Genomic DNA, 15,784 nt, shown 5'->3' on the forward strand with positions numbered 1-15,784 from the left:
GTACAGAAACTCAAATGTGCATGAAACTCAAGAAGGATGACCAAAATGTGAATGCTTCACTCCTTCTTTAAAAGGGGATCAAGAATACACGTGGGAGGGGTTAGGGAGGCAAAGTTTAGAACAGACACTGAAGGAACACCCATTCAGAGCCTGCCCCACATGTGGCCCATACATATACAGCCACCAAACTAGATAAGATGGTGAAGCAAAGAAGTGCAGGCCAACAGGAAGCAGATGTAGATCGCTCCTGAGAGACACAGCCAGAATACAGCAAATACAGAGGCGAATGCCAGCAACAAACCACTGAACTGAGAACGGGACCCCTGTTGAAGGAATCAGAGAAAGGACTGGAAGAGTTTGAAGGGGCTTGAGACACCATATGAACAACAATGCCAAGCAACCAGAGCTTCCAGGGACTAAGCCACTACCCAAAGACTATACATGGACTGACCCTGGGCTCCAACCTCATAGGTAGCAATGAATAGCCTAGTAAGGGCACTAGTGGAAGGGGAAGCCCTTGGTCCTGCCAAGACTGAACCCCCAGTGAATGTGATTCTTGGGGGGAGGGCAGTAATGGGGGAAGGATGGGGAGGAGAACACCCATATAGAAGGGGAGAGGGAGGGGTTGGGGGATGTTGGCCTGGAAACCAGGAAAGGGAATAACAATTGGTAAGTAAATAAGAAATACCCAATTTAATAAAAATGGAGAAAAAGGAAAAAAATTACAAAAAAAAGACATTATCCTTGGGCAAGGGAGATAGGTCAGTGGGTAACATGCTTGCTATGCAAGCCTGAGGACTTGAGGGCAGACTCCTGCAGCACCCATGAAGAAGCTGAGTATTACTGTAGATGTTTGTAATGTCTAGGATGGGGGAGGTGTAGATATAGGTGGATAACGGGCTTGCTCGACAGACAGTAGAACTTGAGGATTAGTGAAGAGACCTTGTCTCAAGACAATGAGGTGGAAAAGTAATTGGCAGGCATTTGAATGACAATCTTTGATCAGTGGACTCCATGTATTGTATGCAATGGGACACACAGAGACACACCCTCACACACTCTTATAGTATTGACAGATAGCTGAAAAAGAACAACCGAATAAGACAGGTAGACTAATACCAACAGGAAGCCACAGGAAAGGAAAACAGTATATCCCTATGTAAACAAGAAATTCATTCACAACAGAGGAGGTATTTAACAGTGGTAGGAATCACAATCTATCTTAACACATGGCTCATAGACAAACTAGTATTTACCTAGAAATGTGCACATGCCACTGTTTTCCATGTAATGTATAGTAATCAGGCTATACATTAAAAGATGAAACACAAAACATGAGCGCTTTAAAAAGTCACAGCCAAACATATCTTACGGTGTGAGAATAGAGTTTTCTCATAAGAAAAAGAAAATGGGGGGTGGAAAGATAGTTTTTAAATGTGTATTAGTATTTTGCCTGCCTGTGTGTGTACATATGTATCACATGCATACCTTGTGCTCACTGAGGTTAGAAGAGGATCTACTGGGATTGGAGTTTGACTGGTAGGAGACACCATGTGGGTGCTAGAAACTGAACCTAGGACCTCTGCAAAAGTTACAAACACTCTTAGCCTCTGAGCCAACTCTCCAGCCCCAGATGGTTCAGCTGGAAGAGTGTTGCTGTTCTTGCAGAAAACCAGTTTGGTTCTAGCATCCATGCTTACAGCTCCTGTAACTCCAGCACCAGGGGAGCTGGCGCCCTCTTCTGGCCTACAAAGGCACCTGCACCTACACGCACATACACACGTGCATACACATGAGTAAACAATAACTCTTTTAGAGGAAATAAACACAAGGGTCACAAATGGACAGAGAAATGTACACCAATAAATATAAGGAAGATGCTTCAGGGTGGTAGAAAAGACATTCATCCCTAGTTTAGTCCTCCACTGGATACATATAAATTAACCTTTGTATAATGTGCTCATGGAAAAAAAAGTCATTAGTAAATTAACAAAAAACAAAGAAAGCATAGGCAGTGTGGCAGCACATGCCTTTTACACCAGCACTTGGGAGGCAGAGGCTGGCAGATTTCTGTGAATTTAGGCCAGCCTAGTCTACAAAGCAAGTTCCAGGACAGCCAGGGTTCTGTTATACAGAGGAAATTTATCTCAAAAATCCAAAATAAATAAATAGATAAATAGATAGATAGACAAAGAGATAGATAGATAGATAGAAAAAGGACATACATACATACATACATACATACATACATACATACATACATATATAAAAAAAACACGGGGCTGGGGATTTAGCTCAGTGGTAGAGCGCTTACCTAGGAAGCGCAAGGCCCTGGGTTCGGTCCCCAGCTCCGAAAAAAAGAACCAAAAAAAAAAAAAACACAGCCAGGGCTCTCTCACACAGAGGAACTTTGTCTCAAAACTCAAAATAAATAAACAGATAGAGAAAAGGGTCTACATACATACAAACATACATACATACATACATACATACATACATACATACATACATACATACATACGAAAACAAAGACTGATAGCACATACAGTGAGGAATAGCAAAGCCAAAGACTTTTTTCTACCTCTAAAAAATATTTTTAATTATGTGTATATTTCTCTCTCTCCCTCCCTCTGTCCCTCCATTCCTCCCTCCATCCCTATGTCTCTCTCTCTCTCTCTCTCTCTCCCTCTCTCCATCCCTCCATTCCTCCCTCCATCCCTATGTCTGTCTGTCTGTCTGTCTGTCTGTCTGTCTGTCTGTCTGTCTGTCTCTCTCTCTGTGTGTGTGTGTGTGTGTGTGTGTGTGTGTGTGTGTGTAAATGAGACAGTTGTGGATTAGGGTAGTGATTCTGGCACAAATTTGCTGAGAGATTTTACTTTGAGCCATGTGGGTGGAAATAGTGTGAATGGAGGAGAAAATGGATTAGTGGTCCTATCTTGTGGTAGTTTGAATAAAGATGGTACCAATAGGCTCATAGGGAATGACTCTATTGAGAGGTGTGGCCTTGTTGAGGGAAGTATGCCACTGGGGTTTCAAGCCAGACCAGTGCCATTCTCTCTTCCTGCTGTCTGTGGATTGAGATAAAGAACTCTCAGCTCCTCTCCAGCACCATGTCTTCTTGCACAGTGCCATGCTTCCCATGATTTTAATAAACAAAACCTATGAACTGAAAGCCTGCTCCAATTAAATGTTTTGTTTTATAAATCGTCATGGTGTCTCTTCACAACAATAAAATCATATCTAAGACACAGAGGGACCCAGGACTCTGCAGCCCTGGGCAGGTGGGTTGTCAAGGAAGCTCAAAATGATAATCTTTGGTACCTCCCATCGCTGACATCCAACCTGAACACCTACTATTTCCTGTTTATGGGTGGCCCCCTTGTTCTCTTCAGCACTCCATGACCTGTGCGAGGTCATAGACACAGGGTTAGTTACACTCAGTAGCACTCATAGGATCCCAGTAACAACTAGGGTGAGGCTTCTGTAGAGGTCCACTTGAACAATCTGCCAGCCCCAGCACCTCTGGTCTGGTGACTCAGGACCTGTTATCTGAAATTGGAGCAGAAGGGGTACTGACTTGTAAGGGTATAAGTGCAAATATCATATTGAAATCTGAATGGTTTTCTATGTGCATCAGATTACTTACACTGAGGTTATATCAGGTACAATATACTAGCTTTATGCTGTGCACTAAGTATCTCTTAATTCATAGGTTATATTAAACTATAACGATTTTGGTTTTTTCCTTAGCAGAGGCCTGATTGCAGTCCAGGTTGGCCATGTATTCCTGATCTTCCTGCTTTGGCTTCCTGATAGCTGCGACTGTACACGTGTGCTCCAACACGTGGTTTGAAATCAGTTTCTACATTTCTGAATAGATGCTTGGCAGTTGAGGTCACTGGTACTGTATACAATAAAAGAGAATTTCTCCCAAGCATTCATTCTTTCCCATCACTTAAGCATTGAAAAATCATAAATTGGTACTTCATAAGTTGATGGTCATCCTAACCTCAGTTAAATTATGTAAATTCAACTCTTCTCTAGCATGGCTTTATTGTTCTTCAAATTTCATCTGTGAGTCGACAGAGAGCAATGCGTTTAGAAATGCTGGAACACGCGCCAAAAGAACATCCTGGAACAAGCATCCGTTTGCAACAAAGCTTTTGCTGTGCAAACCCGTGCTTTAAAAAATTTTAGATTATGGTACTAGACAGATGGCTCAGCAACTCAGAGTACTCCCTGCTTTCTAGAGGACCCAGTTTCAATTTTCAGCACCCAGACAGTAGCTCACAGTTGCGAGCAACTCCAGTTCCAGGAGTTTGACACTCTCACAGACATAACACCCGGGCTAAATGGCAATGCACATAAAATAACAATATATCATTAAAAATTTAAATTGCATTTTTATTCTATATGTTTCCAAGTGGCTGGTTCAGGGTTACTCCAGGAGGAAAACTGTTGTTAGGAAAGGCAATTGTTTGAAACCTGGTGTTCCAGTTATATTTGTTTAAGGATGAGGGCAGCTTGTTTTATTCGGTTGAGGTGGAGGATAGACCTCATCTGGTATTATTAGCCTAAAAATGCTGTTTCCAGGTTGAATGAGCTGTCCAGTGAGGAATCTCTGTAGCAGGTGTGCCAAGGACTGGCCTCAGCTTGGAGAAGGGTCCTGAGAGAAGGGGCATGAGTCCAAGTTGATGGCTATGTTCTACTCAAGATGGTTCCCTAGACAGCTCTCTGTAGATAGCTCTTGACTTAACAGTCTGCTCTGAGAGCTTTCGGCTTTTCAGAGTCCTCCACTCCTCTCTCTCCACCCCCACCTCTCTGTTATTTTTTTTTTTCCTATTCTAAACTCTGGTTGAGACAGCTAGCTTTCTGCTCAGTACAGCTCTCTCTGCTAGTAAAAATTCTCAAAGCTCTCCGGATAGCACATGGGTTTTCTGACTAAAGTCAGAAAAGCGACTATAAAAAAATTCTTGCATCTTCTGACTCAATGCAGAAATCCCGTTAGAAAAATTCTAAAAGTAATTCTTGAATTTTTCCAATCAAAATCAGAAGGCCAAAAAAAAAAAAAAAAAAAGGAAAAATCTAAAAGATCTGTGTTTGCTCTTCAAAGAGCCTTCTCCAGATAGCCACTAGGAAACATTCTAAAAGAACTGTGACAGCTCTCTAAGGGATTTCTGAAGGTCAGATATCGTACTAGAAAAAATTCTAAAGGAGAGATGAAAAATTCTTAAAAGAACTGTGTTTGCACTCCATAGATCTCCAGATGGTGCAGCTTTCACTGGAAAAATTCTAAAAAAAAATGGAATTGCTATTGCCTCTGCCAGCTCATCTCATGTCAACCAAAAGCCCAATTTTGTTTTCTTTCTAATTTTTTATTAGATGTATTTCTTTACTTACATTTCAAACATTATTCCCCTTCCCAGTTTCCTGTCCATAAGCCCCCATTCTCTCCCCTCCCTCTCCCCCATATGGGTATTCCCCCTATACATTCTCCTTATTCCACACCCCCCCCACATTCCCCTGCACTGGGGGTCCAACCTTGGCAGGACCCAGGGCTTCCCCTTCCACTGGTGCTCTTACTAGGCTATTCATTGCTACCTATGAGGTTGGAGCCCTGGGTCAGTCCACGTATAGTCTTTCAGTAGTGGTTTAGTCCCTGGAAGCTCTGGTTGGTTGGCATTGTTGTTCTTATGGGGTTGCAAGCTCATTCACCGTTTTTAATACTTCTGCTAATTCCCCATTCTCAGTTCAGTGGTTTGCTGCTAGCATTGACTTCTGTATTGGACATGCGCTGGATGTGTCTCTCAGGAGAAATCTATATCCAGTCCCTTTCAGCCTGCATTTTTTAGCTTCATCAATCTTATCTAGTTTTGGTGGCTGTATATATGGGCCACATGTGATACAGGCTCTGAATGGCCATTCCTTGAGTCGTTGCTCTAAACTTTGCTTCCATATCCCCTACTATGGATTTTTTTCCCCTTTCAAGAAGGAGTGGGAGCATCCACATTTTGGTCATCCTTCTTGAGCTTTCTGTGGTCTGTGAATTGCATCTTGGGTAATTTGATATTTTTGGCTAATATTCACCTATCAATGAGTATATACAGACTGTGTTTTTCTGTGATTGAGTTACCTTACTCAGGATATTTTCTAGTTCATTCCATTTGCCTATGAATTTCATGAAGTCATTGTTTTTGATATCTGAGTAGTACTCCATTGTGTAGATGTACCACATTTTTTGAATTCATTCCCCTGTTGAAGGGCATCTGGGTTCTTTCCAGCTTCTGGCTATTATAAATAAGGCTGCTATGAACTTAGTGGAGCACGTGTCTCTTTTATATGTTGGGGCATCTTTTGGGTATATGCCCGAGAGAGGTATAGCTGGATCCTCAGGTAGTGAAATGTCCAATTTTCTGAGGAACCTCCAGACTGATTTCCAGAATGGTTGTACCAGTCTGCAACCCCACCAACAATGGAGGAGTGTTCCTCTTTCTCCACATCCTCGCCAGCATCTGCTGTCACCTGAGTTTTTGATCTTAGCCATTCTCACTGGTGTGAGGTGGAATCTCAGGGTTGTTTTGATTTGCATTTCCCTGATGATTAAGGATGTTGAACATTTCTTTAGGTGCTTTTTGGCCATTTGATAATCCTCAGCTGAGAATGATTTTTTGGCTTTGTACCCCATTTTTAATAGGGTTATTTGGCTCTCTGAAGTCTAACTTCTTGAGATCTTTGTATATTTTGGATATTAGCCCTCTATCAGATGTAGGATTGGGAAAGATATTTTCCCAATCTGTTGGTTGCTGTTTTGTCCTAATGACCATCGTGTCTTTTGCCTTACAGAAGCTTTGCAGTTTTATGAGGTTCCATTTGTCGATTCTTGATCTTAGAGCATGAGCCATTGATGTTATGTTCAGGAAAATTTCCCCATGTGCACTGGTCCTTTGCAAGGGGTTTTCTGTCTCTCTTTGTTTGGAGTCTCTCTTCTATGCTTTCCCTAACTACTGTAGCTAAGATTCTCTGTAAATTCCTTCTCTGTTGGTTTACTTTTTTCATCTCCCTTTCATCTTCTTCCTTTCTCTTTCTCTGTTCCTTCTCCTCCTCTGTCTCCCTGTTATGGTAGACTTTTTCAGCAATCTGCACTAAATCTCTCAATGACTTATCTTGTAGTCCCTCTAGCCTCTGAAGCTTTTTCCTGATAGCTCTACTAGCCTGGTCTATAAAAGCCATAATCACATAGCTTTGTGCTCCTCACTGATGGGGTCATAGGCTGTATGTTGGCGGAATGCCTCTATGAGCCACTCTAGAAAGGCAGCAGGCAACTCATCTGATACCTGTCTAACCTCACATAACTTGGTAAAATTTATGAGCCCCTGGGCTGCCTTGAGACCTGTCAACAGAGCCTGGTGTAGACCTTAAAGTGCTCCTTTCCTTCGGCTGAATCAAAATTCCAATCAGGTTGGGTTAAAGGGAATCTTTCGTCAATCACTGCTGGGTTTTTGTAGGGAGCCCCCATGTTCAAGGGTACATTTTTTGGCCTCCTTGAGGATCTTTTCTCTCTCCTCAGTGGTAAAGATGACCCTCATAAGCTGTTGTATGTCATCCCTGATGGGTTGATGGGTAAACAGGATAGTTTCGAACAGATTAATCAAACTCTTGGGATTATCTGAGAAAGGGAGATGCTGAGACTTCTAATCATATAGGCCAGCAGATGAGAATGGCCAGTATTGCATAGCCTGATTGCCCTCATCATCTAGAGGCCCATATGCTCTCAGCAGCAGAGCCACCATGGTATCAGGGGAGGTGGGTCTCTGACTCTGGGTCCCCATGGTGGAACCGGGAAGTTGGGGATCTCCTCCCACTCTTCCCTCCAATAAAGGTGGCTACAATGGGCCCAGTTTCATATGGGCTGAGGATCTTGGAGCTGGGCCTGGCACTGGTGGGGCTGTGGGGGCAAGGGTAGGGAGATATGGAGAAGGAGGTTTCTTGGAGCAACAGGTCCGCTGTTGAAGGGTCTTAGAGGATCGACTTCTTCTCAGGTCCCGATTCCTCCTCCCGTGTTTCATTTTTCCTGATGGCTAGAACCTGCGTGGTAGGTCTTGGGAAAAGAAAGGCTTTTTTTCCGTGGGGATGGGGAAAGTCCTCCACTAGATTCATCCAAGTTATTATATGGGGTACCTAGTCAGGGTGACCATGTGGTCCCTTCAACTGCCCCGATGACAGGCAAGTCAACAGTCCCGGGAGAGGGGTGGGCGGTGGGATACAGGTATTTCTATACCAAAGGCAGGCCTGAGGAACCCAGGGTAACTTATTTGCTCTTTTTTTTTATTACCATAGACTGGTTCTCTCCTCTTTCCTTAACTTCCTTCCAATGTGTCACTAGGATATTCAGCAGGGTAGATTCAGTCTGTCCCATGTCCATAAATAACCACAGTCCAAGTTCAAGAACACAGAAAAAGACAATCAACACAAAGACAGTTCACCCCCTCCACAGGCACAGTAACCAGGTTATATAACGAGACTCAGATTTTGTGGATACTGTGTCTTGACACTTCCAAGAGGGGCAGCGTCATCTCAACTCCCTCCGGGGGCCTGAAGCTTCTTCCAGGAATTAAGGCATGTTGCCCACCAGAGGCTTTCCAGCTGACAGGGTGCTTGCAAGTCAAAAGTTAAAGCAAAGGGGTTGGGGATTTAGCTCAGTGGCAGAGCACTTGCCTAGCAATCGCAAGGCCCTGGGTTCGGTCCTCAGCTCAGAAAACAAACAAACAAACAAACAAACAAACAAACAAACAGACAAACAAACAAAAAACAACAAAAGTTAAAGCAAAAGACAGAGAGACAAACACTTATGAGTAGGTGCCTGTTGTTGAGCTCCCTCTTTTTCCCTCCAATCAGTCTAGTCAGTGGTGACTCCGGGTTGGGGCATCTTTTCGAATCCCAAATGAAACCCCAAATGTAAGAACTCTCCCTCACCCTTACCTTAGGTTAGGGGTACTTCTTTGAGACACCCCTGAGTGAGACAGCAAGATGCAGATTGATACAAAAGCAAGAGGTTTATTTTTCCAGTACTCCGGATCCACTTTCAGCAGTCTCTCATGCAAGAGACTGGAGGCCATCCAGATTCTAATTTACAAGCACCTTTTGTACACTTTTTAGAGTGCACATTACGTTAATAGCAATCATCCTGGGAGGGTACCTTCGTTCCCCAGAGGGCGCAGGTGGCCTGCAGCCAGTACATTTTACATTTACATTTACATTTGCATTTTACTCTTACTGAGAAGTGTTCTGTCAGAGACGTTTCTGGGAAACAGTCCTGGGGCTGGGAGCATGAAACTCTCCCTTGGGGCCTAGCACCCTTTCCTGGAGCCATCTGAGGGTTGAGTCAGAGTTGCGGAAATCTTATCACAATAAGTACAGCTACGCTCAGAATTTATGGAGATGCTAGTGATGTAACTCAGGTCCTCATGCTTGTACAGTGAACACCAACTGAGCCATCTCGCCAGCCCAATTATTAACCTTTATCTGTTCGTATGTTTAGTTTTCACAAGTTGAGCCAGAGCACCTAGCCAGTGAGCACCGGGGAGCTTCCTGTCCCTGCCCCTCTCTGTGAGTGCTGCAGTTTAGACTTGTACCGTGCCACACCTGCCCTTTTTTAAAAAATGTGGATATTAGGATCCAAAATTGAGGTCCTGTACCTGCATATAGCAAGCACTTTACCCACTGAGTCATTTTCCCAGCACTTGCTTATTGTTCTGTCTAACTTTTATTGCACACATCTTGGCAACTCTAAAACATAGGGTGTTTTGCCTTCTCCTGTTATAATCAAAGGGTTCTCTTGGGTAAACTTTTTTGTTTTTGAGACAGGGTTTTTCTGCGTATTCCTGGTTGTCCTGGAACTTGCTCTGTAGGCTAGGTTGACCTTGAACACATAAGTTCACCTGCCTCTGCCTGGGATTAAAAGCATGCATGACCACTGAGTGGATCATCTTTAGTTGCCAAGGAGGGTTTTGAGGAAAGGATATCTGGGAGCAGCAAAATAAACTACTCAAAATCAAATCATGGGTCCATGCTGGCAGCTTATGCTCTGCTCAAGACAGCTTTCTAGCCTGCTTTCTCTCTGTTCTGCTTTCTTTCTCTCTGATCTGTTTTCTCTGGAAATATATATTGAGACAGTTCTTTAAGCAGTTCTCCCTTGCTATTTTAAAAAATTGGATAGTTGCATAGCTCATCTCTTGCAGATCATTATTTTATATATCAATCTAGTTATTCACTTCTGGTTTCCTTTTGGTTTTCCTATGAATTAGTATCCAATGACTCTAGTCCCTTAATTCTTGGGAAACAGCAAGCACAGGCTTTGTTTTAACATTGCAAAAAGAATTGAGAGAGCTACCTGTTTCTGTTAAGTACAAATGCTAAGCTAGTTGGGTGGGTTCTGTCCTGAAATTATCATTTCTACCACATTTGGGTCTAAATTTACCTCTATCCCATGCTTATCCTAAGCCCAGGGAATTGTCTGCCTTTGTAAGCATAAACAAAAAACTTAGGTGGGTGCCATTTCCTGTAATCACCACTCCTTAAATCTCTATCTCCTTCCTTAATATCTTTCTGACAAGTTGGCTCATAGTGTAGATGGCTCTGCACCTTTAGATTCATGAAACCTCACATAAAATTTATATTTCATCCTTATCTTTTGCATAGTTGAGAAACTGTATATTTTTGAACTTACAGTTTTGGAGTTCTTTTTCACAGCATTAAGGACTGTCCTGAAGGTCCCAGCAGTTACCATTTCACAAAAACAGTAGCCACACCTTCATCTCCTGGACTCCTGTTGTCTGATCATCATGGAGTCATTAACATTAGCAGAGAGGACATTTCAAAATGGATGAATGCAAAATATGTACATTATTATACAAAGAAGCCTTATGCCCATGGCAACCATCAACAATCGTAGAGGCCCATGTCCCTGACCATGACCCCACGGCAGGAACCACATTATTCTGTCCTCACTAAAGCCATGCTGGACCCGACATTTAGAAAACTTGGACATTATGACTACCTAGTACTAACAAGCAAAAATATATCATGAAATCTTCCATTTCTTGTTGGACTGTGGGTATTTGTTGTTGTGGATAGTAGATGACTGGATTTTTTGAGGCAGGGGGCAAAAAGTGTTCTCACAATAAATACCTAAACCACCATTATGGTTCATTCAACATTGAGAAGCTTGAGTTCCACCTAAGAAATACTTAAGATAAGTTGAGTACTACATAACATTTCCTGTAGCATGTTGGAATAATCAAATATGATTTTCTCAGTATGGTCTTACATTTATTTCCATCTGCAAATAAATCCCAGATAGTAATGCTTTCATGTATACTTGTGCATGATTACAAATTTTTGTCAACATGAAAGTATCATAAATAAGCAGATAGTGAAGCAAGGTCTAATATAGTCAAATTTAGTAAACCAATTTAGTTATTCTTTTGTTTTTATGATGTGGACCTCACAATTTAGTTATTCTTAACAATTTTCTTATAAGTCATTAAATTTTCTCTGGATAGAGTTTACTTAGGAAGGCCTTCTTCATGGCATTCTTTAGCTCCTTGTTCCTGAGGCTGAAGATGATAGGACTAAGGAAAGGGGTGAGGACTGTATAGGTGATACCCATCAGAGTATCTCCTTCCAGAGACTTGGGACCCTTAGGCTTGAGGTAGATGACAGAGGCAAAGCCATAATGTACAACCACTACTGTGAGATGGGACGCACATGTGGAGAAAGCTTTGTGCCGACCCTCAGATGATGGTATCTTCAAGATGGTAGCCACAATGAAGGCATAGGAGAGGAGGATGAGGAGAAAGCACCCCAGGAGGGCTGTGATGCACACCGTCTCCACACCCTTCGCTACCTCCAGCACATTCTCTCCACATGCCAACTTCAGTAGAGGTGGGACATGACAAGTAAAATGATGGATCTCATTGGGTCCACAGAATGTGAGGTTGAAAACGGCTGTTGTCACCACTGTCCCCATGACTGAGCCACCAACCCAGGACCAGGCAACCAAGCAGGCACAGCCACGGGGGCTCATGAGCACATTGTATCTCAGTGGGTGACAGATAGCCACATAGCGGTCATAGCCCATGACGGTGAGTAGAAAGGAGTGGGTGAAGCCAAATGTGAAGGAGAAGAACATCTGGCTGGCACAGGCCAGAAGGGCGATGGAGTGTAGTGCAGAGAGCAGGTCGGCCAACATGCGTGGGATGATGGCGAAGGTGTAGAAAATCTCAGAGATGGAGAGGGCGCACAGGAAGAGGTACATGGGTGTGTGGAGACTGTGTTCACTCCAGATGGTGACCATGATGAGCAGGTTGCCTAGCAGTGTGACGAGGTACATGAGCAGGAACAGCAGGAAGAACATTAGTTGAAGATGAGGGAAGGTAGAAAAGCCAATGAGGATGAACTCTGACACAAAGGTGTAATTTCTCCCCAACGTGACAGCCATAACTGAAAGGGATGAAGGAATATCACTAAGATCATGGTGTGCTAATACTTGAGAGAGAGAGAGAGTGTGTGTGTGTGTGTGTGTGTGTGTGTGTGTGTGTGGTATATCTGCAAATGTTGCGGATGAGCTCCATTGCCTATTGCTCATGCAGGGTAGCCAGAAGAAGGCACAATGTATCCTCTATTAACATCTTTGAGTCAGAACCTTGCTCTGATCCTGGAGCTCAAGCTTTATTGACTAGACCGGGAGACAGGATGTTACAAGATTCTCCTGTCTCTGTTCTTGTGCTATAGCTACAGAGGTACACAGGATCCCTGACGTGTTATGTAGGGCTGGGATCTAAACACTTGTTTCTGTGCTTACAAATAATTGTTCTTAACTACTGAGCTGTCTCTCCAGGTCCATGGCTTCATTTTTTACAGCTATACAATACTTACATTTGAATACAGTTCCCCAGTTAGTGGGTATTAGAGAATTTTCTTTTTGGTCTGTCTTGTTTCTATGAATAAATAGTATATCAAGGTACATAACTCATCAAAATCTAAAGTGATAAAAAGTTGCAAGGATCTGGGGCAAAAGTCATGGCTGATAATCGGTACAGAATTTATTTCAGAGATATAGAAAATGTTTGTCAGTAAACATAGAGTTCTATGACATCACAATTAGGATTACTACCATTGAATTTCACACTGTTCTTATATTTCTAATGACTTGTTTTAAAATGAATAATTATTGCACTTTAAAAATTTTATACAAAGTAGCCAGCTTCCTGATGACATTTTCATACACACTTGGGTTTGGGTGTCCTTCCACCATTTCCCTGCCCCAGATCACCACTGAACCCTTCCAACTCAAATATCCCCACTTTCACTTTAATATAAGCCCTTCATGTTCTATTATCTTCCCTGCCCATTTCCCTTAAAGCCTCCTTTCCCCTTCTCATGATTCCTTCCTGTTTTCTCAAATCCATCAACACTCACACCCATTTAAAGATACATTTTCATACATTTTCCTGAAACTTTCATAACTTTATTTTTTATGACTGAATCAAATTCCATTGTCTACATGTCTATCTTCATATTATCCATTGGTCTGTTGATGAGCATCTGAGCTAATTCCATTTCCTTGCTATAGTTAATACGGCAGCAATAATCAGACTTATTAATATTCTTGGTTGCATAATCATAATTGCATAATCTATGGGACACCTGATGTATACATGTTCATGAATGTGTATGTGTATAATAAAATATGATTAAATTAGCCCCTGGTCATACCTTTACCTCTATAATTTATCATTTATGTGAGTATGTATTTGTGTAGGATGGTACTTTGTATGGTGTACACATGTGTGCATAAGTGTGTATCAGTGTATGTGTCCATGCACATGTGTGGAGCCCAAAGAAATATATCAGTTGTCCTTCTCTATTATGTACTGTTCAATTCCCCTGAAATAGGGTTTCACTGAATCTGAAGGATTTTAGTAGAATTTAGCAATGCAAGCCACCTTCCTGTCTCTACTCCCACCCCCAGAAATGAGTCATACCTGTGTATAGACTGGCTTTTTAGATTGCCACTGAGGATTCAAATTCAAGTCCACTGCTCAGCCTACTCCACAATTCTTTAACTTGTTTTAATTTTTTTCAGTGTCAGAGATAAATCCAGAACCTTTTACATGCTGACTAAGGACTGTATTACTAGGCAACACTCTATTTTATGGAGAGACTTAAAAAATTTGCCTTTTAGTGATTTTGAACTTATAGCACATTATTGTTTTAATATAGTCACCTTGTTCTGCAAAAGGTCTTTTTTTTCTGATTCAGGCACTTTCAAGATCATAGTTTATTTATTACTCCATATAAAGAGATAGTATACATATTAGGACTCCCTTACCTAATTTTGACTATAGCCAAAACCTTTGTACCCGATGACCAACAATTCTCTATTCCCTCATAACTTCCCCATTTAAATGGCAGATTTTGTTACATTTAATTTTATCACAATAAGAAATCCAGTCTAAGGTCAACAATTGACACATGGGATCTCATGAAACTGCAAAGTTTCTGTAAAGCAAAGGACACTGTCAATAGGACAAAATGACAGACTACGGATCGGAAAAAGATCTTCACCAACTCTACATCTGACAGAGGGCTAATATCCAAAATATGTAAAGAACTCAAGAGGTGAGACACAAACAACCCAAATAACTCAATTATAAAATGAGATATGGAGCTAAAAAGAGAATTCTCAACAGACGAATCTCAAATGACTGAGAAGCATGTAAGGAAATGTCCAGCATCCTTAGTCAGCGGGGGAAATGCAAATCAAAACAACCCTGAGATTCCACCTTACACGTGTCAGAATGGCTAACACCAAAAACTCAAGTGATACCCTGTGCTGATGAGGATGTGGAGCAAGGGGAACACTCCTACATGGCTGTTGGGAGTGCAAACTTGTACAACAACTTTGGGAATCAAATTGATGGGCTCTCAGAAAACTGGCGATAGTTTTACCTCAAGACTCAGATAGACCAATCCTGGGTATATACGCTACTATATCACAGGGACACTCGTTCAACTATGTTATAACAGCTTTTTTTTTGTAATAGTAGTAGTAGCCTGAAACTGGAAACAAACTAGATATCTTTTTTTTTTTTTGGTTCTTTTTTTCGGAGCTGGGGATCGAACCCAGGGCCTTGCGCTTCCTAGGCAAGCGCTCTACCACTGAGCTAAATCCCCAACCCCAAACTAGATATCTTTGAACTGAAGAATGGATACAGAAAATGTAGTTCATCTACACAATGGAATACTATTCAGCTACTACAAAAAGGTATCATGAATTTTGTAGGCAAATGAATAGAACTTGAGAATATCATCCTCAATAAGGTAACCCAGAGCCAGAAGGACAGACACGATATGTAGTAACTTATATGTGGACATTAGCCATAAAGTACAGGATAACCATGTTATAATTGACTGACTCAAAGAAACTGGGCAACAAAGAAGTCCCAAGGGAGCATGTGCAAATCTCACTCAGAATGGGAAACTGAATATTCATTGGAGGTGGATAGAGAGGTGGAACTGAGTGGGGGATGGGATAAGGAGGAGAATGAGGTGATCAGGTGTGGGGGAAGGGAGAGCAAGAGAGGGCTGGAAGTGAAAAGAGAAATCAGTGGGGGGCATCTCTGGCACTAGCTGGAGGCCTGGAATGGGGGAAGATAACAGGGGTGTATGGGGGTGAGCCTAACTGAGATTCCTACCAGAGGGGAATAAAGAAACTGAAGTG

The 15,784-nt window shown here is 42.1% G+C and overlaps 1 protein-coding gene across 1 annotated transcript; it reads right to left on the reverse strand.

Annotated features, from left to right (window-relative positions):
- Positions 1-11,542: 11,542 nt before the first annotated feature.
- Olr1090 (olfactory receptor 1090) lies at positions 11,543-12,499 on the reverse strand. Its single transcript, NM_001001379.1, has one exon. The coding sequence runs from the start codon at positions 12,497-12,499 to the stop codon at positions 11,543-11,545; it is 957 nt and encodes a 318-aa protein (NP_001001379.1).
- Positions 12,500-15,784: the final 3,285 nt, after the last annotated feature.

The sequence above is a fragment of the Rattus norvegicus genome, chromosome 7 (genome assembly GCF_036323735.1).
Source record: "Rattus norvegicus strain BN/NHsdMcwi chromosome 7, GRCr8, whole genome shotgun sequence".
Classification (NCBI taxonomy): domain Eukaryota; kingdom Metazoa; phylum Chordata; class Mammalia; order Rodentia; family Muridae; genus Rattus; species Rattus norvegicus.